This window comes from Musca autumnalis, unplaced genomic scaffold (assembly GCF_047663935.1).
Source record: "Musca autumnalis isolate F117 unplaced genomic scaffold, ASM4766393v1 scaffold_2, whole genome shotgun sequence".
Lineage (NCBI taxonomy): Eukaryota > Metazoa > Arthropoda > Insecta > Diptera > Muscidae > Musca > Musca autumnalis.
The window spans coordinates 128,480,714-128,508,144 of NW_027411755.1; the positions used below are offsets into that span (position 1 = coordinate 128,480,714).

General features: G+C 34.1%; 1 protein-coding gene across 1 annotated transcript in view; it reads right to left on the bottom strand.

Moving 5' to 3' along the window:
- The window catches only part of LOC141394634 (sodium- and chloride-dependent neutral and basic amino acid transporter B(0+)-like), a 46,404-nt gene that overhangs the window by 15,724 nt on the left and 3,249 nt on the right, over window positions 1-27,431 (bottom strand). The window contains exons 2-4 of the mRNA XM_073969357.1: window positions 19,955-20,089; window positions 19,725-19,894; window positions 19,531-19,649 (exon numbers count right to left, since the gene is read on the bottom strand). Coding sequence (XP_073825458.1) covers window positions 19,531-19,649; window positions 19,725-19,894; window positions 19,955-20,089 — 424 coding nt within the window. The remainder of the gene's footprint in view (window positions 1-19,530; window positions 19,650-19,724; window positions 19,895-19,954; window positions 20,090-27,431) is intronic.

Below are 27,431 nucleotides of genomic sequence, written 5' to 3' on the forward strand. Positions count from 1 at the left end.
AATGTTAATTGACGTGCACCGATCATTATATGTGGGTCACAAAGTGCTTTAAACTGTCAATTTATGGTGAAGGGTATAATAAAAGAGATTTTATATCTTAAATTTGGGGGATACCATTACATGGAATTTATGTCAAAACATTGATTTCTATTATGAAGTTTCTAGATGGATGCCTAATTATGGCTGTATCAATGCTGGATAGATAACTAAAGTTTACACGGAGAACCCAAACAACAGGCCAGCAACGCGGACCGGGTCAGCTAGTAAAGGTATAAAAGCAACATAACACAACTCCGACGAAAGTGTTTACGAAACAAACTAAACCTTTTCCCACTGCTATGTGTCGTAGAATTTCTACGAATGCACATAACAAAATGTTGCTGGTAGCTAGTCGCTGCCAACCATACAAACGGTGCCAGTGTTTCTCAAATCGAACATTGGTGGCGTCGTTTTTTGTTGGGATAGCTAATACAATTTTGTTTTTTCAAAATAGTCTGGCTTAATCCCATTGTTGTTGTTTTATTATTAAAAAAAAACAACTAATTTATAAGTGGAAAAAGGTTTGGCATTGTTCGCCAAGAGGTAAGGCAGGCAGACTATTTTGAAAAAACAAAATTGTATTAGCTATCCCAATAAAAAACGACGCCACCAATGTTCGGTTATTATATATATATATCACGAATATTGTCAATTATTTCATATTCCATTTCAGAAAAAAAGGATAAATTTTTTTCACGCTACATCAACGATCTTTGATACGTAGGTTAAGAAAAAAATCCCAGTACGAATCTGGTCGCGAGCCAATTTTTGGTTGTTGCGGACAAAAGTTATGGCGCTTTTATTTCGCTTTTTAAGAAAGAAAATATTATAAAAACGCTAATTATTTTAATGAGCACAATTGTTACAAAAAAGTTCTTTCGAAGTGACTTCATCGAGTAGATTGCATAATACCTGCAAAATGTTACACAGAATTCGCGGAATGTACATAAAATTGATAAATTATTGAATATAAGTCTACTTTTTTCAAAATTAAGGTCTATTTAGTGGTCATAAAATTACATAAAAAATTCTTGTGATTCCAAACTTCACGGCAAATCAAATGAGACTACTATCATACAGATTGGTGTTATAGTTTGGATGCTACAGCCAAAATAAGGACATATTTTGGTCAAAAAATAATTTTTTGTTTAAAAAAATATTTTTTCACATGCATTATGTAGTAGAAAATATTGTAAAAATGTATAGGAATACTTCCTTCATTTTGCTTAAATCTCCCAACAAACTAGACGGTTTTTGCTTTATTGACATTCATATTAAAGCTTTCCCATTAGGAAAGCTAATAGGGTTGATAGGGATATATGTCAAAGCTTCTGAAATGGAAATAGAGAGCAAATAACCCATTTTTATTTATGTGCATTTTAAAATACGTGTAAATCGCGTAATTATCAAAATCAGTTTGTCCGCATGTGATTTTCATGTACAGCAATACCATATCTTTTAATTTGAATATAGTTTTCAAAATTTAATTTGGTGGCTAAGATGTAGCATCAGCTGCATCTTAGCATTAAAATACCTATAAAATATCGCTAGTTTGCGCAAAGTGCATACAATTTTTGTCCGCATCCGATTTCAGTGTCCACCATGAAAATTTACATCGATATATATCTATTTGAAGGCGATCAATCAAGAACCGTGGATGTAGCATCACACACTATTTTTTGGGATAAAATGAATTTAGCTCCCTTATCAGTGAAGTTTTCAAATCTCTGTTTCCGCTAAAACGAAGATGCTTTATTAGTTGTTTTATTGCAGTGGAAACGAACCGCAAAAAACGCGATAAAATACGCGATATTTCCATAAACAATTTTAGGTGATTTTTCTACTTTGGACTTTCTTGTAACTCGCGTTTTAGTAGATGGATTTTTACGAGGAATGATTTATTAGATCCGGAACGTAAAAAACTAAAATGTGCAGTCAAGTACGAGGAAATCGAATGACAATTGTAAAAAATAGGCCCGAAAAATATGTTTTTTACAAAAATGTTCGCACAAAATTTCCGCATTTGAATGTAGATTTCTATGAAGCTGTGCAGACTACATTCACAATATTTGTATCAACTAATTCAGAATCGCAAGTACTACAATCCCAAATATGGTTTTTTGAAAAACCTGCTTGCGGAATGAAATTAGAAGAAAATTTCAAAAAACACTGTAAATCTGGCTTCAAAATGTCAGCATCATTTAATGGTAGAAGCAGACGAAATTTTGAAAAGTAATACATTAGTGAGATTATCCTTATTTAGTTTGCTTCTGCTTTTACTTTGACAGGAAACTCGAGAGAAGTGTGGTTTACTCACAAATCGAGAGATAACAAAAAAAGACATGATGGCTTCAACCCATTTTCACCAATTTTTTAACATAAATATAGCCACAGCTTCCACGCAAATTATCTTTTAAGGCCAATATTTTTTGCCTCGTCCAAAAATATTTCATTTTATCCAAAAGTATTAAATTTGTATAATATACAATCACGAGTAGCGTGTAATAAAAGGGTAAACCTTGGCTTCAGCTATGTTAAATTTTCAAAAATATTGGTGATATATATGGCGAAAAACAAAAATTTTTTACAATCGATGAATCCGAGTTTCACCCTTTCAGAATTCGCGAACTGTTAACATATTCTATATAGTATGATATACATTCTATAAACTGAAGTGTTTTAGGAGGAATCCCATAAGGTCGACCATTAAAATTAATTTACGTGGGAGCTGTGTTGGCATCAATGTAGAAAAATAGGTAAAAATGGGTTGAAGCCAACAAGTTTTTTTGCGCTCCCTTCCGATTTTAGGCTTAACCTTACATTTTATAGACATATGTCCAAAGAAAGACTCAAAGAATACTTCATGGGCAATATGATACTAGTGTATCATTTTTCGATATATCCACTGCATCCACCTAAAATTGATGCTGACATTTTGAAGCCGGAATTTCGGGGTTTTTTTGAATTGTTTTAATAATTCGGACGCGCAACAAGATAATATTCAAAACTCACATTAGGATTGTAAAACTCGTGATTCTATGTCGTTTAATGCATATTTCATGAGTATGCTCCTTACAGCATCCTAGTAATTGGAGTCTAAAGGCCAATATTTGATGCGTGATTTTTTTAAAAAAACTTATTTTTTGCGTTTAAAATTTACAAGTGCCATTCAATTTCCTTTGTACCCCGCGTGAATTTAGTTTTTTTACGCGACGGATCTAATGAGACCTTCCGCGATCGAATCCATCCACTAAAACCGCGGATATAGATACCCTGAAAATAGGAAAAGCAGCAAAATATTATTTCGACAAATCCGCGTACTAAACCGCGATTTTCTTGAAATTTTTTTACGTAAATGGAATCCTTTATACGCGATTATAATATTTGCGAAAACGCGTGTCATAAATTACAGAGATTCGCGTGTAATATGGGTTTTTCACCAAAAATAGAATGTGGAGGCACATCCGCGGTTCTTGAAGAATCTAATTAAAATTGGTATATTTGGACGTATTTTTGATAGGCGCTGACGAAACCGGATGCGCATCAAAATCGTATGCACATTGCGCGACTTTTACCAACTTTAAGGTTTTTTGCAGTGTATGATGCAACTGGTGGCACACAATGGCCCCTGAGTGAAACATCGAAATATGCATAAATTTTGACAGAGATTGATTCGCTGTATCCAAAAACGGATGCGCATCAACCGACTTTAACTAATTCGCGAATAACAGGCTTTTTAATTATAATATTAAATGAATGATTGTAATTTCAATATTACTCTTAATTTCCTACCCCTATAAGTTATCACAGTAATCAGTTAAACTCTCGCGATGGTAAACCATATGTTTTGATGAAGTTTTAACTGTATACATTCATTATTCTATGGGATATTAGCAAAATAGTTGGAGAACTCCCAAATATTTTTTTCTAATTTTTAGAATCAAACCAAAAAAATATTTGCAACAATATTTTCCAACAATAAGTTTTTCTCTTTTGTTGTTGCTATAATATGCAATTTATGTACCCAATCTCTATAAATTTGGTATCATATTTTTCTACGCATTGTCTAGATTCCGCATATATTCTTTAATTTATTTTTTGAGGGTTTGTACGGATTCTGGGACAGGATAATTTGGATTTACTTCAAAATTTTTTTTATTATTTGTTGACTTTCCGCGAAAATAATAATAAATTTAATAACTATTTAAACATCTACGAATAGATATGGACTGCTGTTAACGATTTATGCATACATTTTCTCATAACAACAAAAAAGATATTTTTAAATATTTTTTCTTTATATGAGAATAAAAACCGCTATAACTTTTGCGCGCATTGGCCAATTTCGTGAACGCGAGCAGATTTGAAACCGGATTTTTTTCCTTTACCTCTGTACCAAAAATCGTAGATGTGCTCGTAAAAAAAATTTTTAATTTTTTTCAAATGGAATTGTAAAGGAATTTTGTTATTCGCCATATATATATGAAGAAAAGACAAAATTTTTTAGTTTTCCATAAGAAAAAAAATTAAAAATTTTTTTTAAGCTACATGAAAGATTTTTGGTACATAGATTGGGAAAAAATCCCATTCTTAAATCTGTTCGAGATACTAATTTTGGTTGTTGCGCGCAAAAGTTATGGCGGTTTCAATTCTAATAAAAAGAAAAAAATCTTTAAAAGACTCTAATCATTATATTGAGAAACTCTCTTAATTAGGGGATCCCTACGTAATATATGATTACTGAGGCCCCATAACATTAGTGAAAAAGTTTTAAGTTTTCGCGGAAATTGAGAAAGAGTTAAAAAAATTGGCAATTTGCAACTTGTTTTAATAAAATTCAACCTGTTTATGTATCTGAAAAATATATAAAAAATATGTACGTAATCTATACATCGCGAAGATTCAAATGAAACCAAAACTATACAAATCCGTTTAGTGGTTTTCATATTATAGCAAAAACAAAAAAATATATTGAGGAAATTTATAAAATTTTTGTAAGAGAAAATATTTATTAAAATTTATTTTGTGAGTTAGTTGAAGAAAATGTAGGAAAAATAGGTTAGAGTTATTTTTCTATTTTAGTTAATTTTCACGCAAAGAATCACATTTTTTATTCTAATCACTTCTCGAATACACGCTAACATCTAGGGGAAGATATGGGTATCGTTGAAATAAATGTTGGGTTCCTTTAAATGGGGTATACTCTTGAAATAAAACTGTATCGGGTAATGTTCATTTTGAAATGCGTGTAAATCGCGAAATCCTCAAAATCACTTGATGCGCATGCGGTTTACCAACATAGCGAATTCTTCTCTTTTAATTTGTACACATTTGCCAGGATTTACTTTGGCCGCTAAGATGTAGCTTCGTCTGCAGTTTAGTGTGCAACAAACTGTATAACGCTTATAATTTGCACAAAGTGCATACACTTTTTATGCGCATCCGATTTCACTATCAACCGCGAAAAAATACATCGATCTAAACATATTTCAATAAAATCCATGAAGAACCGTGGATGTAGCATCACACAGTATTTTTTGGATAAATCGGATACAGCTCCCATGCCACTAAATTTTTCAAACCGCTGTTTTCGCACAAACGCGAGTGATGATTCACTTTCTTCATTGAAATGGAAACGATCCACATAAAACGCGAATTAGTCAGCGATATTTTGAAAAACATTTTTCGCAAATTTTTCAACTTTTGCAGTAGCCATTTCTGCCGTTCTAGTAGATGGATTTTTACGATCTGTGATTCATATGATCCGGATCGTCGAAAAACTAAAATATCGCGGGGTACCAGCACACTCAAAACGATATTGTAAATACTGTACCCAAAAAATAGGTTTTTTAGAAAAAATATGGCACTAAATTTTGGCCTTTGGCAGTAGATTACTCTGCTGCTGTGTGGGCTACATACTCAATATACATATCAGATTATGCGAAATCGCGAGTTCTTTAATCATATAATTGGTTTTTCGAAATATCCGAATGCGCGTCCCAGTTACATAAAAAATACAAAAAACACCTGAAATCCGGCTTCAAAATGTCAGCATCCATAAAAGGTGGATGCAGTGGAAATTTTGGAAAGTGATACATTAGAAGTGTAATCTTCATTTTGTATTCTCCTACTTTTACTTTGGACAGATGTCCGTCATTTGAATGGTTTAATCAGAAATCGAATAGCAATGTAAAAAACCTGTTTAGCTTCAACGTGTTTTTACCTATGTTTTTTCCTTTACGCGGTCGTAACTACCACGTAAATTAAATTTTTTTGCTAAATTTTTGAGCTTTGTACAAAAACATCTAAATTAATCCAGCAATAGTCATAGTTACTGGTAAACTACAATAGTTCGCGTATTATAATAGTGCAAACCTTGGCTTCATGGAAACTAAAAAATTTTGACTTTTCCTCATATACATATATATACACTCCACGTCAGTAGAATAGAACACCTAAATTTGTGTTAACGTTAGCTTATTTATCCCGAAGCGAATGAATCTACGTTTTTAATCTTGTAGGGATTTAAAGCCTAAGATGTTCCGTATCAAACACAGAAAAAATTATGTTTCTAGCTTTTCGCGAAATGATTTTCTGATCATTTTTCCGATAGTACTATGAAAAATAGGCATTTATTTTCGGTCATCAGGATAGAACAGTCATTTTATTTTCGCGAATTGTGGAGATATTAACGCCGAATTTTCTTTTAGTCGATACAGCGGGGCTTTCTAATCATTTTTCACCAATAAAACCATATAAATAATTCCGTGGACGCCGAAATAACAGCGTAAACGGGTTTAAATTGACAGATAATAGAAACATCTCGGAATATCGATAAGAGTCGCGCAGCTATGTCATATTTCTTCACAATAAGATAGAATATGACACAGACAACATCTATGTCATATTTCTTCACAATAAGATAGAATATGACACAGACAACCTCGACGGATACAATCGAGTGCTTCGGATGCTGAAAAGATGGAACATTTTCAATATAAGTATGAAAAACGTCAAAATTTCTAATAAAAACCTTGATTTTTTCTTCAATAAAATAATTTTTCCGCGAACAAGTCTGCCGTTTAAAGGTTTGGAAATATGCTCCACATTTAGAGGAAGATAATCTGATACGAAAACAACCGCTATTTTAATACACTGAGCGAAATTTGAGTACTTTTTAAAAGCAACTTACGCAGCCTAAAACCTCAATTTCCATGACTGTGTTTCCCGCGAAAACGGGGCTTTTACATACGCGAGTTCAGTTAAAAAACGACTAATTCGTAAAATCCGGTATGGAGAGCATAACCTGGTCCATTATTATTGGAACATAACACTATTGAGAACAGTCGCGGACGCCGAAATAAAAACACATATAAAATGCAATGTCCAAAGGGTGTGTTCAATTTGAAAAATGTGCTAAAATTTCCCTCAGTGTATTAAAATAGCAGATGTTTTCATATCAGATTATCTTCCTCTAAATGTGGAGCACATGTCCAAACCTTTAAACGGCTGACTTGTTCGCGAAAAAATCATTTTATTGAAGAAAAAATAAAGGTTTTAATAAGAAATTTTGAAGTTTTTCATATTATTTTGAAAATGTTCCATCTTTTCAGCAACCGAAGCACTCGATTGTATCCGTCGATGTTGTCTGTGTCATATTCTATCTTATTGTGAAGAAATATGACATAGCTGCGCGACTCTTATTGATATTCCGAGATGTTTCTATTATATGTCAATTTAAACCCGTTTACGCTGTTATTTCGGCGTCCGCGGAATTATTTATATGGTTTTATTGGTGAAAAATGATTAGAAAGCCCCGCTTGATCGACTGAAAGAAAATTCGGCGTTAATATTTCCACAATTCGCGAAAATAAAATGACTGTTCTATCCTGATGACCGAAAATAAATGCCTATTTTTCATAGTACTATCGGAAAAATGATCAGAAAATCATTTCGCGAAAAGCTAGAAACATAATTTTTTTTGTGTTTGATACGGAATATCATAGGCTTTAAATCGCTACAAGATTAAAAACGTAGATTCATTCGCTTCGGGATAAATAAGCTAACATTAACAGAAATTTAGGTGTTCTATTCTACTGACGTGGAGTGTATATATTTGTATGTTATTTTTTAATAAATATTAACATTCTTCAAAGAAAACAAAAGACGTTTTTTCAAAATAGTCTGGCTTAATCCCATTGTTGTTGTTTTAATATTTTAAAACAACTATTTTATTAGTGGAAAAGATTTGGCATTGTTCGCCAAGGGGTAAGGCAGGGAATACTATAGTTTCGATCCACGCCACTGGATCTCATCAGTTCCCTTGTTTCTTGTTTGTGGATATTCTCCACCGAAGTTATTTTTCAATAACTTCTTCAACAAGAAACTTTTTATACCCAAACATCAATCGTCAGCTCGAAGTATAAAGGTAAGTAAAGAAAAAAGTTCAATGAGAAGTTTTTCCTTGGCAACCTCATACAACTTCCACTAATAAAATAGTTGTTTTAAAATATTAAAACAACAACAATGGGATTAAGCCAGACTATTTTGAAAAAACAAAATTGCAAACGCTATCCCAATAAAAAAATAAAAAATAAAAAAAACGCCACAATGCTTCAAATTGAAGACACTGGCACGACGTGTGTTGTTTTTGCTGTAAAGCAGACCAACCAAATTTTGGTGTGTGCATTCGTCAAAATTCGACGACACATACAAGTGGAAGAGGTTTGAATTGTTTCGCAGACACTTTCGTCGGAGTTGTATGAGGTTGCCAAGGAAAAACTTCTCATTGAACTTTTTTCTTTACTTACCTTTATACTTCGAGCTGACGATTGATGTTTGGGTATAAAAAGTTTCTTGTTGAAGAAGTTATTGAAAAATAACTTCGGTGGAGAATATCCACAAACAAGAAACAAGGGAACTGATGAGATCCAGTGGCGTGGATCGAAACTATAGTATTCCCTGCCTTACCCCTTGGCGAACAATGCCAAATCTTTTCCACTAATAAAATAGTTGTTTTAAAATATTAAAACAACAACAATGGGATTAAGCCAGACTATTTTGAAAAAACAAAATTGCAAACGCTATCCCAATAAAAAAAAAAACGCCACAATGCTTCAAAAAGAAAACAAAAGATTTTATTTTATATAATTAGGTGACAGGAACAAAAACATAACAGGAAATTTTACCTTGACGATTTTGACCTTGAATATGTACTTTCGTCGATTGCATATTTTTGTGAAAAAAGTGCAGGATGTTTTCAAAGGATTTTTTAGTATTTAATTTTTCAAGGACATTTTTAATGCCATTGTTATCCATGAATGCAATAAATGAAATTTATTATATAAAGCCAATATCTTTTCTTCTAACGTTCCCACGCCTCACTTTCCCACCCCTGCCGACCGAGTGGTCGACCTCCCTTTTCGTAGATATCGCGTACACACCATGATCCGCATCATGGTGGGGTATGAGAAGGAAATCGAAAACCAACTACAGAATCTACTTCATCAGCCAGTTAGTTAAACGTTAAAAGAGACATATACTACTTATTTAAAAATAAAATTATGTTATTTTTTATAACTTCTAAATTCATGCCAAAATCTACATTACAGTATAAAGAATTAAAATCAGCACACATTTTACTAATTGGTTCGCCCTTTGAATAATTCGTGCTGTAAAAATCTGTGTAAAGAATTTGATACTATCTACTAGATCTAAAAGGAACATTAATTCTAATGGACGAAATTAGGAAATTTGATAGTACACTACCATTCAGAATTCACTACCATTTAGTATTCAACATAATGCGTCTAATTTTTAATGTAGGCAATTAATTTTAACCTGCTAGTGTAGGAAGGCAACACAAAATCGCTATTCCAATGAAGACTCCTTAGTGCAAAAAGAAGAAATTGTTTTTGCACGGATTCGATTTTATCATAGTATATTGGTATGGGGATCCCATAACACGGAAGTATATTCTAAAAGAGAGAGAGACGTAAATAGCTGCTTTGTTATATACGGGTCAGAGAATTTGTTGGCCCATCGTTTAATAAATCCTAAGACTTTATGGGCCTTATTTACCATAGATATTACATGGTCATTAAAATTTAATTTTGGATCCATTAACACACTGAGATCAACAAATGATTCTAATGTAGATAAAGCGTAACCATTAATATTGTATTGCCTTAGACCATTGGAAAAGGCTATTTAACTCATTTTGGAGTAAATCAGCTTGCTTTTCAGAATTATGAGTGATAAATAACTTGACATAGTCTGCATACATTAACACTTTGGAATGTTCAATTGAGGTTGGCAAATCATTTATAAACAAAAGAAAGAGAACCGGTCCAAGATGACTTCCTTGCGGAACACCCAACGGAACATTTATCGACCTTGATAGACATACATCAAACAAAACTACTTGCTTATGGTTGACCCTATCAAAAGCCTTGCTAAAATCTGTGTGTGTAGTAGATTGTGTCAGTCTGACTACGATTACGGAATCCTTTTATTACAGTTGATGTAAATTGTACCAGATTAGTAACGGTTGAAAGACCACTGCGAAAACCATGCTGATATTGACTTAGCATGTGTTGAATTTTTTGTAAAATTACAGCCGTAAGTAATTGTTCCAGCAATTTCGGAATAGAAGTTATTTCAGCAATTCCTTTATAGTTCGACACATTTGTTAGGCTTCCGGACTTGTGAAGAGGTACTATGCATATATGCATTTTTCCATAAAGTGGGAAAGTAGCCAAATTTAAGTGAATAATTTGTATTTGAACAATGCTTAAGAATTATACTAGGTATACCGTCTGGACCTGGAATTTTAACAGATTTTAATTTCCGTAGACTTTTGGAAACATCTTGACTTTGTAAAAAGGGCATATAAATTTGGTCAATCTGAGATAGCTTGTAAGGATATGAATCTTGAAATTGATACGTTGAATTAGAATAGGTTGGGCAAAAAAAATTTGCAAACCATTCTACAATATCTGAGTTTTTGACAAATTCTTCATTTCGTAATTACAATAAAGAGGGTTTGGATGATGTTTTTTTTTTTTTAATTGACAAAATCATAAAAATTAATCTTTAATCTACAAGATTCCAAGGTATAATTAGACCTAGCAACGGAATAATTCGCATAGTCTAAAAGTAGGGTGATATTTATCTTCAGGAAAAGTTATGGGAGAAATTCTAAATATTTCAAAGTATTGAGTATAATTCACAAATGCTAAGTCAAGGATTCTATCAAAATCGTTTAATATATTATTTATTTCATAAATATTGATGTCACTAAATCGACTTACAACTTCGAATGTATCCTGGTTAAGATTAGCATCAGATGTTAAGGGAGTCAAAGCTTGAGAATCCGGCAATGAGAGCCACTTAAGAGAAGGCATGTTAAAATCACCAAGAACTACAATTCGATCTGTTTCATGCATTGTTTTAATAATTGAGTTTATTGCAGATATATGTATGTTGTTTATATATCTCGAGTTGAGAGGAAGGAGGAATGTAGGAGCAAATCACAAATAATTTATTTTTTATTTTTTTAAATTATGCTTAAAAATTCAATATTAGGAAAATTACTTAATTCAATCAAATTAGCAGGAAACATTGTGTCCACTGCAATTAGGACACCTCCTCCCTTTTATCTTTACAATCTTTTCTAAATATCTGATATTTTTGAGATAAAATTTCAATATAACATTATAGTCAAAACGAAAGCTATCAGAAAACAAGTAAGAAAGTATCAGTCGGCTTTGCCGACTGAGATATACCCTCAGCCTGTGCAAATTGAAACACTTTTTTCACAAAAAACTTATGTATTTAGGGGGTTTCAAAATTTTGGTCGTATGAACCGACAAAAATGTTGATTACGATTAAAGTTCCAAAATTTTGCGGAAAAGGTACTTAAACGAATGGACCGACATAGACCATGGGGGTGCCATAGGGGGTTTTTACACCCTTCGGGCTGTTTTCTCAAGAGGTATGGACTTGCCCCTGAAACAACTTTTACCATTGTAATTGAGGCAGCGAATATAAGTTGCTTCAACAAAAAATCAAAGTGATTCAATAGCAAGTCTTAAAGTGAACTTATCCAAAATTTTGTGTGGGAGGTACCGGATGGAGTGGACAACTATAGTCCATATTCGAACCTGATCTGTATCTGGTAGATATTATGAGAATGTGTAAAGTATGGACCAAATCGGTCACTCCCATCAAGAGTTATCGTGTGCACAATTTTTCCGAACATTTTTGAACATTTGTGGGGTAGGTACCTGAAGTAGTGGACCGATATGGCTTATCTACGGACTTAAACTAAGTTTGGAAACAATATTACTAAGGCCAAATTATGGCCGGAATAGGCATATCCGTTCGAGAATTATCTTGCGCTTCCAGCCATAAACATGGTGTCATAGGGTTTGTTTTTCAACTTTCAGGCTATTTTCTCAGGAAGTATGGACTTGCCCCTGAGGAAACTTGTACCTTCGTATAGGGGACAGTGAATACAAGATGTTACCACAAAAACCAAATCGATTCAAGAGCAGGTCCTAAACTGAACTTTTCCTAAATTTTGTGTGGGAGGTACTCGAAGGAGTTTACCGATTGAGTCCATATTGGAACCTCATCTATGTCTGGTAGAAATTTCATAACGTGCAAAGTATGGACCAAATCGGTTACTTCCTTCAAGAATTATAGTACGTACAAATTTTCCCAACATTTTCGAACTTTTGTGGGGGAGGTACCGGAAGGAGTGGACCGATATAATCCATCTTTGAACTTGAACTAAGTTTGGACAAAATATTACGAAAGCCAAATTTTGGACAGAATCGGCAGATCTGTTCGAAAGTTATCTTGCGCTCCAATTACTGCACACGGTGTCATAGGGTTTTTTTGTAACTTTAAGACTATTTTCTCAGGAAGTATGGACTTGCCCCTAATGAAACTTACAGCGTCGTATAGAGGACAGTGAATACAACTTGCGTAAACAAAAATCAAAGCGATTCGAGACCAGGTCCTAAACTGAACTTTTCCGACATTTTGTGTGGGAGGTACCCGAAGGAGTGAACCGATTAAGTCCATATTAGAACCTCATCTAAGTTTGGTAGAAATTACACGATGTGCAAAGTATGGACAAAATCGGTTATTCCCTTCAAGAGTTATCGTGCGCACAAATTTTGCGACAATTTTTGAATATTTGTGGGGAAGGTACCGGAAGGAGTGGACCGATATAACCCATCTTTGAACTTAAATCAAATCTGGACAAAATATTTCGATACCCAAGATTTGAACCGAATCGATTGATCCGTTCGAGAGTTATCGTGCGCACCAGCCAAACAGACAGACAGACGGACGGACATTGCCAGATCTACTCAAAATTGTCTGAAACGGATATCGTTCAAACATACTTGGGGTCTAAAACCATTATTTCGATGAGGCACATTTTTGGTCGTATCAAAGTGTAAATACCCTCTTTAGCCTAAAGGCTGAGGGTATAACAAACGAGTCAATTTTGTATTTAATCCCTTCACATTCTGATAGCAATTAGAAAATGAATTACTCAGTTTTTTGATAATGAAGCTGGTCTTGGAGACAAGTGAGCTAAATTCTCATTTCTCTCCACAAATGCCTTAATAAATGCTTTAGCAGACCAAAATTCCTTCGACATTAATTGCGAAAAAATACTTTCATGCACCACTATTTTAAAAGATGATTTATTCTCCTCTTTAATATGACACCAACAACAGCATCGTACGAAGAGTACAAGTATTTAAAATATTTTTTGAAAAATGTTGTCCTTTAAAAGGTCAACAGAATGTGAAAACGAAAAATCTTAAGTGCCATTTTACTCCATTTTTCCTATAGTTTCAGACGTATATAGTCCGGCTCATGTGTAATTTTTGCTATCGGATGGTGTAATAGGTCCAACGGAGACTATATAATGTGTATGAGAATAATGTGGGTAACAGCTTCAAATACCGAAAATCGGAAGATACCGTTCTATGGGAGGTATAACAAAACGTGGCCATGTACCGACCATTCTCTGTGGGAATGTTATAATTTCCCAACGAAGACTAAATGCCCAATTTTAGCCATTTCGGTTAGATAATGCAGTTAAAGCCTTAAATATTCTCAAAATCGGAGAGCATCCTTTTATGGGCGCTATATCAAAACGAGGGCCTGCTCCGATAAATTTCTGGAGACTAGCCTTGTATCCCAAGCGAAGACTAAATACCAAATTTCAGCCATTTCTTTGGGATAATGAGACTAAAACTTTAAAAATACTGAAAATCGGAGGTTACGTTCTATGGGGGCTATATTAAAACCTGGACCTATGTCCACAGTTTTTGGTTGACAAGTTTTTTGACTACTTGAAAACTTTAAATGCCAAATTATAGCTAATTCGGTACGAAAATTTAGCTAAAAACGTCAAACTACCTGAAATCATGTGCAACCGTTATATGAGGGCTATATAAAAACGTGGACCCAAATATGTCTAAAATTTGTAGGCAAACATTTGTTGCCTAAAAGGAACAATAAATGCAAAATAACAGCCAATTAAGACTGACAATTTATATAACAACTTTAGAATACCTGAAGTCGGTAGGTTCCGCTATGTGGGGTAGGCCGTGGCGATCTGACCACCATCACGGGCGCCTGGAGTTTCTGATTCTTGGGATTGTACTGAGCAAAAAAGTCTACTAGACCCTATGTCTAAAGTGAAAATCGAGCCCCCTGATTTTGACTTCAAGTTTCTTATCCAGGTTTTTTTGGATATTTTGCCATATAACAGCCAAAGAGATTTTTGATACAACACAAAAATTGTAGCCAAGACAAAAATTAAGAAACCTCTAATACATCGCAAAAGCATTGGAACGCTCCTTCAGGCAGTTTTGGCCTTGAGAAGGTGCAAACTTTTCGAAACATGTCGATAAATGATACTGATCTACAATCGACATTTTCCGAACTTTTGTGAGGGAGTTACCTTAAGGACTGTCGGTGGAGGACAAAATAGTGCGAAATTCAAAGGTGCTTTGTTCAAGAGATAACGCGCGTACCATTTTAGTGAACATTTTTGAACTTAGTGTGGGAAGTATCCGTAGGAGTGGACCTATATTCGAACTTTAACTAAGTTTCGAAAAATATTAAAAATACCACATTTTGGGCCCAATCGGTTGATCTGTTTTAGAATTATTGTGCGCTGCAGCTAGCCAAATGGGCAGACATTGCCAAATCGTCTCCAAATTGTCGGAAAACATACTTAGGGCCTGAAACCATTATTTCGATGAGGCACCTTTTGGTCTTAAGAAAGTGTATATACTTGGTCTTATGAAAGTGTATATACCCTATTTAACTTACAGGTTGAAGGTATTATTTTCCTCAGATAGAATATTAACTTTGGAATGGGAATGATAGAAATTGGCAGAAATGTACATTTATAAAATCTAACTTTTTTTAATTAATATACATAATACGACTAATTAAATTAATAAACTACTAAACTAAAACTACTTTTTAAAGTGCTATAAGCTTAGATCAGCATTTTCAGGAAATAAATCCTCTTTTAAAGTTGTAGTGAATGAAAATATCTTTATGCAACTAATATCGAAGGAATTTTGGCCTGTTAAAGCATTTGTGAAAGAATTTGTGGAAAGAACAGATAATGTAGCTTATTTGCCTCAAAGACAGTCTACATTATCAAAAAACTAATTAGTTCATTCTCTATTTGCTATCAGAATGTAAGAGGGTTAAATACAAAATTAACTCGCTTATTTACTGATAGTTTCGGATTCGATTATAATGTTATTGTATTTTCGGAAACGTGGTTAAAACCATCCGTGTTAAGTAGTGAGATTTTATGTTCTAACTATCAAGTGTTTAGAAAGGATCGTATTAATAAAAAGGCGGAGGAGTCCTTATTGCAGTTGATTCTAAATATTCCGCTAACTTAATTGAACCTAACTTTTCTGATATTGAATTTATTGCCACATCTATTGAATTAGGTAATTATAAGTTATTTGTCACTTGTTCTTATATACCTCCGTCATCACAACTTGATATTTATAAGAAGCATATATTAGCAATAAACTCAGTAATTAAAAACATGAATGATTCTGATAGAATTTTGGTTCTTGGCGATTTTAATATGCCGTCTGTTAAGTGGCTTAAACTGCCTGATTCTGAAGCGTTAACTCCCTTAACATCCGACGCAAATACAAATCAAGATACATTTGAGATTGTTAATTGTTTTTGTGACCTCAATGTTCATCAAATAAATAATATAATTAATAGCTATGATAGAATTCTTGATTTAGCTTTTGTAAATGTTACACAATATTTCGAAATAACCCGAATTTTTCCAATTTCTTCACCTGAAGACAATCATCACCCTACATTATGTATATCCATGATAAATAATAACATAGTAGAAACTCATTCTAAATTAATGAAAACCGTTCCTGATTTTAAAAAAACCGATTTTAGGAAGCTGAACTCCCTTATTTCTTCTGTAGACTGGACATCAGTATGTCTATGTAAGAGTCACGAAGACCTTGAATTTGTAATAATTAAATTTTATGATATCCTTAATAAATTTGTCTCAGAGTGTGTCCCTAATGTCAGAATGAAAAACTCCGGTAAATATCCATGGATAACATCCGAACTTTCGTCCATAAAAAATTCCAAGAATAAGCTTTTTCGGAAATATAAAAAAACTGGCTCTTCTAGAGACTATGCCAATTATTCCCTTGCTCGATCCAAGTATACTTTAGAGTCCAGTAGATTGTATAATCTTTACCTCAACAAGATTAAGGATAATTTTAAATCAAATCCAAAATCCTTTTATGAATTTGTTAACTTGAAAAGAAAAGTTTCCTCTAAACCAACTATTCTGAAATTCAATGACCAAGAATTTGTAAATAACTCTGATATAGCTGAAGGTTTTAAAAAATTCTTTACTACAACCTATTCAAGTGCAGTTTGTCAAATTAGAGACCCTTACCCTTATAAGTTATCCAAGATAGACCAAATAAGTATGCCTTATTTAAAAACTCAAGACGTTTCCAGAAGTTTACGAACTTTAAAGTCAATAAAAAGTCCAGGCCCTGACGGGATTCCCAGTATAATTCTCAAGTTTTGTTCCGCTACATTATCAACTCCTTTAACACAACTGTTTAATTATTCCCTTAAATTTGGTCATTTTCCAACTATATGGAAAAAATCTTACATTATTCCTCTACACAAATCTGGCAGTCTATCAAATGTTTCGAATTATAGAGGAATTGCAAAATTAAGTGCAATTCCTAAACTATTTGAAAAACTAATCACGGATGTAATTTCCATCAAAATTCAACCCATGCTAAGTCCATATCAGCATGGTTTCCGTAGTGGTCTCTCAACAATAACAAATCTGATTGAATTTACATCGATTGTAATAAAAGGATTTGTTCAGCGTTATCAGACTGATACAATCTATACAGATTTTAGCAAAGCTTTTGACAAAGTCAATCATAAGCTTCTGCTACAAAAATTAGATTATATAGGCTTCAATACAAATTTACTCAAGTGGATAGCATTCTATTTGCAAAATAGATCTCAAATTGTTCTGTTTGAGGGATGTTTATCAAAGTCGATTTTTGTTCCGTCGGGTGTTCCACAGGGAAGTCACCTTGGACCGGTTCTTTTTCTTTTATTTATAAACGATTTGCCAAGTTCAATAATGTACTCCAAATTGCTAATGTACGCTGATGATGTTAAGTTATTCATTTCTCATAATTCTCTGATGCAAGCTGATTTACTTCAAACTGATTTAAATAACCTTTTTCAATGGTGCAAAATAAATTGTACGGATTTAAATTTGAATAAATGTAAACATATGTGTTTTTCCAGATCATCTTCTTTGACAAGGCAATTCAATATTAATAATTTTGTTCTATCATCTGTAGAATCATTTGTTGATCTTGGTCTTTTGATGGATCCAAAATTAAATTTTAACAATCATGTAATTTCTATGTTAAATAAAGCCTATGGAGTCTTAGGATTTATAAAAAGATGGGCCAAAGAGTTTTCTGATCCATATATAACTAAGCAATTATTCACTTCCCTTGTAAGACCTATATTAGAATATGGATCTGTCGTATGGGATCCGCTATATGGAATCTATTCCGATAAAATCGAATCAGTGCAAAAGCAATTTTTACTTTTTGCATTGAGAGGTTTACATTGGAATAGTAATTTTGAATTGCCTTCATACTCTAGCAGGCTAAGGTTAATTCGATTGCCTACATTAAAAAGTAGACGTATTATGTTGAATACTATGTTTGTTTTAAAAGTATTGAATGGTAGTGTGCCGTCTGATTTCTTAATATCGTCTATTAGAATAAATGTTCCTTTTAGACCTAGTAGATATTATCAATTCTTATATATAGATTTTCACCGAACCAATTATTCGATGGGTGAACCACTTAGCAAAATGTGTACTGATTTTAATTCCATGTACTATAATGTGGACTTTTGCATGAGTTTCGAAGTCATAAAATCTAATATAATTTTATCTTTAAATAACTAGTAGTTTGTATGGTTTAATATATAACTGGCTGATGAAGTAGATTCTGTAGCTGGTTTTCGAATTTCCTTCGTATACGCCACCATGATGCGGATCATGGTGTGTACGCGATCCCCACGAAAGGGGAGGACGCCCCCTCGGTCGGCAGGGGTGGGAAAGTGAGGCGTGGGAACGTTCGATAAAAAAAAAAAAAATATTAATTTAAATTAATTAATAAGCACAAAATATTTATAATTAATACACAAATGCAATGTAACTAATTTTGAAGTATTTGGGTGTAATTTTTGCACTTCTCAGATTTGTTTTGGGTTCGCGAACGTTTTTAAAGACATTGATCAGTATCGATGTACCTTCCAATCTAAGAATCCGCAATACCTCTTCTATGATACATTTTCTGTAGGAATGTTTTATACCTATATCGACAACTTAATACCGAATATCAGTCATCTCGGTTAGATAATGTGGCTAAAACCTTGAAAATACCCAAAATCGGAAGGTATCGTTATAGAGACCACATTACCAAATATCAGCCATTTTGGTAAGATAATGTGGTTAACACATTCAAAATGCCCGAATTTTACCAATTTCTGTAGGTAATGAGGCTAAAACTATAAAAATATCAAAAATGGGATGTACCGTTCTATGGGAGCTATATCAGATAATGGACCCATACTGACAAATTTCTGGGAAAAAGTTTTGTAGCACCAAAGGAGACCAAATACCAAATTTCAGCCATTTCGGTAGGATAATGCTGCTTAAAATACCAAAAAAGTTTCGTAGTTTTATTGGAAAAATTCATGAAAAATGATTTTTATTGAGCATTACAACTGGGGGTTTCCCCTTAATGGTCAACAACAAACTAGTTTCATAACAAATTACTTATACTATGTATGTATATTCAAAAAAGCTGTACTTACTGAAAATACAATACCGAGGGTATATGATGATTGATAAATTGAAAAGATGTTTCATTGCTACTTGTATAATTTGTGTCAATTTGTGGTTCGGTTTCATTGTGAATGTAAACATTACAGAGCTAGAAACAGACAAAAAAAAAAAAAACAGAAAAGGGACATTTTCCAACTTTCAGCAAAACATAAATCAAACATACGTTTTTTTCTTCATCTTCGGTTATATTGTGGGCCCATGACTTGAATCCATCACAACTCCATGGTAAGGTGGGATTTAATGAGGCAAACATATAGAGCAGAGGTACCATTGCAAATAAGCTGTGATAGGCCAAAATTAAAATGTTTGTTAGAAGCGAAACAAAACCGATGCCTACAAAGATAATTTGATTTAATTTGTTTTTTGTAAGACGGAAAGATTTTGAATTTATACCTTTAAATATTGGCGACAATCGAAATGCTGATATAAATCCACTGCTGGAGAATTGACCCATATACGATTGCAGTACCATTAAAGGTACGGTGTATATTGCCATGCCCAAGAGGTAAATGGGAATAAAAATGAGAACTGTAAAAAAAGAGTAATTATGGGGAGTTAATTTAATTTAATGCAGACAGCCTTTATGGTTTGTGATAATATGGTAGTGAAACGCCCCCAAAATACACAATGAAATAAATAGAAAAATAAAGAAACGATTTATGGCATGATTCAATGAAGATAATAGCAAAAACAAATAATATTTGATATTCAGTAATCTAAGATTTACAAAATTGTTTTATCACAGCATATGTATGTACGTGGAAAACTACACACCAATTCATACATGCATTTGTTTCGAAGATTTCACATTAGTGAAATCTCAATCCAACACTCAATGAATATGTCAAAGCTAAAAGAATTTCAACATCAATCAAATCAATTTGCGTGATAAAAACAATTACGTCTATATGTTTATATTAACACATTAAGCAAACTACATATGTATATATGTATGTATGCTCACTCCCCTATTTTTTAATAATAATTTCAAGTGTTTACAAAATTACAAGTTGTGATAATTAATTAAAATACAAATTAAATTGGATTAGTGTTGTTCACACCATGACACTGTAAAACTGTAAAATCGATTTAGGTGTTAACAACTACAACTATTGGAGTGAACAATAAGTTGATTACTGACGTAAACGTGTTACCAAGGGCGTGTGAATTAATTATACGGTCTATACCCCATGCCATAATACCAAGAGTATATTAAAGTTGGCACCCTCTTTCGTAGCTACTTTTTGAATGCAGAATTTTTGCAGGCAGATTATAAGACATTTGTGGGCAAATTACTCAAAATAGTCTATTAAAAAAAAACAATAAGAAAGGCTTTAAGTTCGGCCGGGCCGAGTTTTTTACAGCCTCTACCACGAGTTGTATAGAAGTAAACAGAAACAATTAGTTTCCTTTCGTTTATGAAACTACTAAGCTCTTCCGCTTACCAATGGAACATCGACATTTTCTACCCATTCAGAATGTAAAATACCATTTGCAAGATGCGTGTACAACCTTCAAAACATGTCAAATCTGGAACTACCTTCATATTGGGAATATACCAAACTATGAACCTATACTGATCATTTTCTTCGTGAAGCTTTTCTACCCATTGAGAATCCGAAATACCAAGTTACATTCACCACAGTAAACTTATCTTTAGACGAAATCACATCGAGCGGTATCGTAGTACTTTCCAATTTGGGAACCTCGATGTGGGCTATATTAAAACGTGCAACTATACCCACAATTCTCAGTAGTCATGTATACATATAACATACCGAATACTAAATACCAAATTTCAGTCATTTCGCCTTGTTAAACATTCAAAATACTGAAAATCGGAAGGAACCGTACAATGGGGGGATATATCAACACATGGACTTATATGTACATATACACATTTCTAGTGGAAAGTTTTGTAACAACAAAAAAAGACAAAATAACTCAGCCATTTTGGTAAGATAATGTGGCTAAAACCTTCAAAGTACCGAATAGCGGAAGGTACCGCTTGATGGGGGCTGTATCAACACGTGGCCCTATACTGACAAATTTCGGGGAGAACGTTTTGTAGCAACCAAAGAAGACTAAATGGCAAATTTCAGGGCTATATGTAGACCTATATTAACAAATTTGTTGGTGAAAAGTCGTGTAACTCCAAAGAAGAATAAATACTAAATTGCAGCCATTTCCGTGAGATAATTTGGCTAAAACCTTTAAAATACCGAAAATCGAGCGGTACCGTTCTATGGGGGCTATATCAACAAATATACCTAAACAGACAAATAATGGGTGGGGGGGGGGGGGGGTTAGTTTTATTTTTTGGGGAAAGTAAATAAAATACACGTCCATGTGGGTTATATCAAAACGTAGGCCGATATGGCCCATTTTCAGTACTGAAAATCCTAGGAGTAATAGAAACATATGTACCAAATTATTAGGCTCTATATTGCGAGCTGAATCTTTATATCAATATTATGGTTATATACACTTAGAATTTTATACCGATCAAAGATATATATATACTTTATAGAGTCTCCGACGAATATTTCGAAACGGAATGACAAATTTTATTATACGGTCTATATTATGGTGGCTGAGTGAGGAGATTCAGGGTTATTCCGATATAAATGAATATAAAATAAGTTCTATCAACGATTCAAACATTAAGCAAATGATTTGTATGCTGACATAACTTTGTGTGGTTACGATAATGGGATTTTGATGTCATGTCTGCCGAGTTTGCTAAATATATTGAGCAACCTTCCAACCTTCTTTCTGTCTTCCTTTATAACCACCAACAATAGGTTGTAAGGCCAATAAAATCACACTACTATACAGTAATTATTCGGCTGAAGAATAATAAGGCAGCTGGAGCTGAAAGGTCACCCGATACACTGTTCAAGACCGATGGTGACATGCTAAGATACTTCTGAGCTGGTCAGCAAAATTTGGCTAACTCATGTGGAGGAAGAACACAATGAGGGAAACCGCAGTCTGCCATGTCTCGTGCATGCCTGAATTTGGCATTATTAATGTAGGATTACGAGAGTTTATAAGCATATTTGTGGAATTCTTCTTCCAATAGATTCACAAATCATTCTTCTTCTTGAGGTCTGTTGGGTAAAGCATTCAACTACCTCTCACTTTCAATACAACGGCGGATGGTTGACTCGGGGGAATCTTCGACCAGGGGCCGTTCGGGTATTTTGTCACTATGAGAGTTGCAATATATCCCGGAATGCCTGCTTCTAGTTTTTTTTTTGATTCGCGCTAGAATGGAGAAGAGCCCCTTTCCATAAATCTGTAACGTTTGCGTTATCTGCATCCACCATATGTCCGCCTCCAGCGCAGCTGCGATAAATGTTATGTTGGCTTGCTGCTCCAGAACATTTTCCTGGTTGTGTTGAGCTCCGTTGTCGTCGGAATACGAAACATACCGTAGTCTCTCTGACAGCAAAAAAGTGAACATCCTAATGCCCATTTTCTTGTTGAAATCCCCGGATATCCAATATTTCTGCAAGTGAATTGCAACGGTCTCCACAAAAAGTCAGCGAAATTGTGGACTTTATGTGTCGGAGATCACGGAAATCGCCTGAAGTAATATAATATTGGTATAGGATTGATTAAATTGTGGCCAACGGATAAATCTTTTTCGAATCCGGAAAATAAGGATTCACCCGAAATCGTAACCAACCTGGAGTTGAGCAACTGACAAGTGTCCACAATTTGTCGTTAGCTATCCACGTTGTTTCAGAAACCTAACAAATTAGCAGGATTGCCCCGCTATCAGTCCGATTTCTCCCCTGTAGCCAGTAGCGAAGATTCTAAAGGCACTTCTCCTCCGCATGATAAGAATGTCTTTTCCAGTTGCCCAACAACAGCGCGTATTCCAAAAAAATGCAATGTACCACAACAAAATAAAACTCCATATCCACAAACACACATCAGTTAAGGACCAGAACACGCCATGCAACCGAAAAATCATGGTGGCCCTTGACTAATCGAAGGTCTTCAATACCGTCAACCAAGCTTTTCGAGGACATAGAGAAGACTTTCTTCCTGAGGTTCCATACCCACTAGACGGCATAGAAATTGTAATGTATTGAGATGATTGTACGATCTTGGCGTCGAGTCCTATCGTCGGTCGACCTATCGTAGGTCAAAAAGTTGTTAACGTCGTTAACGTTATATACCGTCATAAAACGCATAAAATGTTGTAAACGTCGTAAATTAAAAAAAAGTGAGTAAAAGCTATAGTCGGGACTGGGCCGACTATGTAATGACCTACACTACCCCTGTGCATAAGCTTTTCAATGGAAACATGTTTTAGGGAGCTTTTATACCAAACTAGCAAATGCCCGCTACTTCGTATGCGGAAAGGGAACAAAATATACACAAACAATATTTAATACGGGAATGGTGAATATTGGAGATTCTGGTGTACTAAAACCTATTTTTATTACCAATATTTTTTTCGACTGTAGTCTGAATTTACAAAAAAAAAAAAAAAAAAAAAAATGCCGTATCGCGTCCCTACACAACTACTATATTTTTTATTTCGAATTTCCAAAACTACGTACCATATTGCAAATTTGACTCCTGGTTTTAACCCTTCACTAACACAGCATTCCCTTCCAGCACGTATTTCCAAACACTAAATTTTATCTCACCCCTTCATAACAACAATCACGCACATTTACAATGCAAGCTTCTAGCTTTAGCGGTTTCTCCCAGAACCCGAATAGGTCCGTTAAATGTTCGGCATTGAAAATGGCCATAAAAATCCACGTTTTCATATATCCCCATATAACGTACCTCTCGACTAAGTGTTTTTTAAAAGAAGAGCGATCTTCATAACAATTTTTTTTCCATTTCGTATTTTTTGTACAAATAGCATATTTCCAAATTATATAATCCCAGTTTTGTCCCTACACGCAACACCAAATTTAGTACCTTAACTATTTAAAATGGTTTTGGTACCAACATGTTAGCCAAATTATCGTACACATAGGTAAACGTTTTAAAAATTACTTCCTTATATTCAACATATATCCTAACCCCAATTCACTTTTCCAGTTTTACCAGTTCCCCTGAAACCCATTTGGGGTCTATTTAGTAGTTTTTGTATAAATAAGTACGAATTTTCAAAACCTCCTCCCTACCTCCCTACCGCCACTCTAAACACCAATTGCTAATCTAATACCGAATTCCAAAATTCCAGTTCTACCCTTTACAAAATCACAAATTGTAGAAAATTCTATACCATATAGCAAATACCAAAAGGTACCAAATTTTTTACCATTTAGCACTTTTCGTACACGATTTCCAATGTAGTTCCATTTAGCACTTTTCCATAAGTACGAATTTCCAAAACTACCTCAATCCTACAGTCCAACAATAATCTGTTCACGCAAATACAAATTATAGCGAATTTCGTACCATTTAGTACTACTTCGTGCACATTAGTACGATTTTCCAAAGCTACCTACATATCTCAATTCTATATTCCAACAGTAATCTTAATTCCAAATTTCAGGATTCCAGCTCTTCAAATCCAAATCATACTAAACTCAGTACTCTTCAACAGTGACCCCCATTCCAAATTTCAGGATTCCGGCCCTATTCGTTAACCCATAGCCAAATTGTACTATATTTAGTACCATTTAGTATTTTTCGTATACTTTTAATTCGAATTTCCAAAAAACGTTCTTTTTTACTCTCTATCAGTGAACTTCATTCCAAATTTCAGGATTCCAGCTCTATTGGTTCACCCAAATCCAAATTGTACTAAATTTAGTACCATTTAGTACTTTTCGTATTTACAAAAACCTTTCATTGTTACTCTTCATCACTGACCCTCATTCCAAATGTCTGTATTGCAGCTCAATCCGTTCACCCAAATCAAAATTGTACTAAATTTAGTACCATTTAGTACTTTTCGTACCCTTGTAATTCGAATTTCCAAAAACCTTTCTTTTTTACTCTCCATCAGTGACCTTCGTTCCAAATTTCAGGAGTCCAGCTCTATTCGTTCACCCAAACCCAAATTGTACTAAATTTATTTTATTACTTTTCGTATATTATAGTTCGAATTTCAAAAACCTTTCATTTTTACTCTTCATCAGTGATCCTTATTCCGAATTTCAGGATTCCAGCTCGATCCGTTCACCCAAAACCGAATTGTACTAAATTTAGTACCATTTAGTACTTTTCGTGCACTTATGGTTCGAATTTCTAAAAATCTTTCTTTGCTACTCTCCATCAGTGACCCTCATTACAAATTTCAGGATTCCAGCTCAATCCGTTCACCCAAATCCAAATTGTACTAAATTTAGTACCATTTAGAACTTTCCGTGCCCTTGTAATTCGAATTTCCAAAAACCTTTCTTTTTTACTCTCCATCAGTGACCTTCATTCGAAATTTCAGGATTCCAGCTCTATTCGTTCACCCAAACCCAAATTGTACTAAATTTAGTACCATTTATTACTTTTCGTGCACTTATGGTTCGAATTTCTAAAAACCTTTCTTTGCTACTCTCCATCAGTGACCCTCATTCCAAATTTCAGGATTCCAGCTATATCCGTTCACCCAAATCCGAATTGTACTAAATTTAGTACCATTTAGTACTTTTCGTGCACTTATAGTTCGAATTTCCAAAAACCTTTCTTTGTTACTCTCCACCAGTGACCCTAATTTCAAATTTCAGGATTCTAGCTCCATCCGTTCACCCATATCCGAGTTGTACTAAATTTAGTACCATTTAGTACTTTTCGTACCCTTATAGTTCGAATTTACAAAAACCTTTCATTGTTACTCTTCATCAGTGACCCTCGTTTCAAATGTCATTATTCCAGTTCAATCCGTTCACCCAAATCAAAATTGTACTAAATTTAGTACCATTTAGTACTTTTCGTACCCTTGTAGTTCGAATTTCCAAAAACCCTTTGGTACATCTTTCTAGCTCTCCATCAGTTACCCTCATTCCAAATTTCAGAATTCTAGCCCTTACCGTTTGCCTAATACAAAGGGTACCATATTTAGTACCTTTTAGTACTTTTCGTACACTTCTAGGTCGAATTTCCAAAAACCCAGCCTTATCTCACCCCTACACACCAACAGCAACCTACACCCAAAATTTCAACTTTCTAGCTCCAGCGGTTTCGTCTGGGCGCTGATGAATCAGTCAGTCAATCAGTCAGTCAGTCAGTCAGTCACTCACCTCACTACTCTTTTATATATATAGATGAAACTGAAACTGAACCAAAATAATTAATAATTTTATATTTGACTACTTTCGATATTGTACTAGGTACTGATTGAGAGCTTTGAAGAAGAGAAAGAGAAGAGAAACAGAAGTATTTTTCATTAAAAAAATACTTCAAAATATCAAAATAGGGATAGCTTAGTGCATTTTGAAATAACACTGATATTTTACCATCAATGGCAACCCAGATATCCGCATTGGAAATACAATTCCACAAATTAGAAATTGGGATATCTGTGCGTCTTTGTCTATATTTCAAGTATTTGACCACTTTGGCAACACAATTGGGATCAATTTAAACCTCAGAATGTCATGATTGTTCTTTTGTTGAAATGCACCTGACCAAAGCTGGGATATTCGTCGTTACAATTCAAGTACAACAAGTGAGCAAAGGCTATAGTCGGGACGGGGCCGACCATGTGATACCTACACCACTACCCCTGTGCATAAGCTTTTCACTGGTAAACATTTCTTTTAGGGAATATAAACCGACTACAACCAAAAATAACATGCCTCTTTGTCTCTGGGACCCCCATAAGCAACCAAAATTTCGTAACCATCCAATCAAAATTACGACCTGTAACTTGATTGCAAAAAATGGAAGA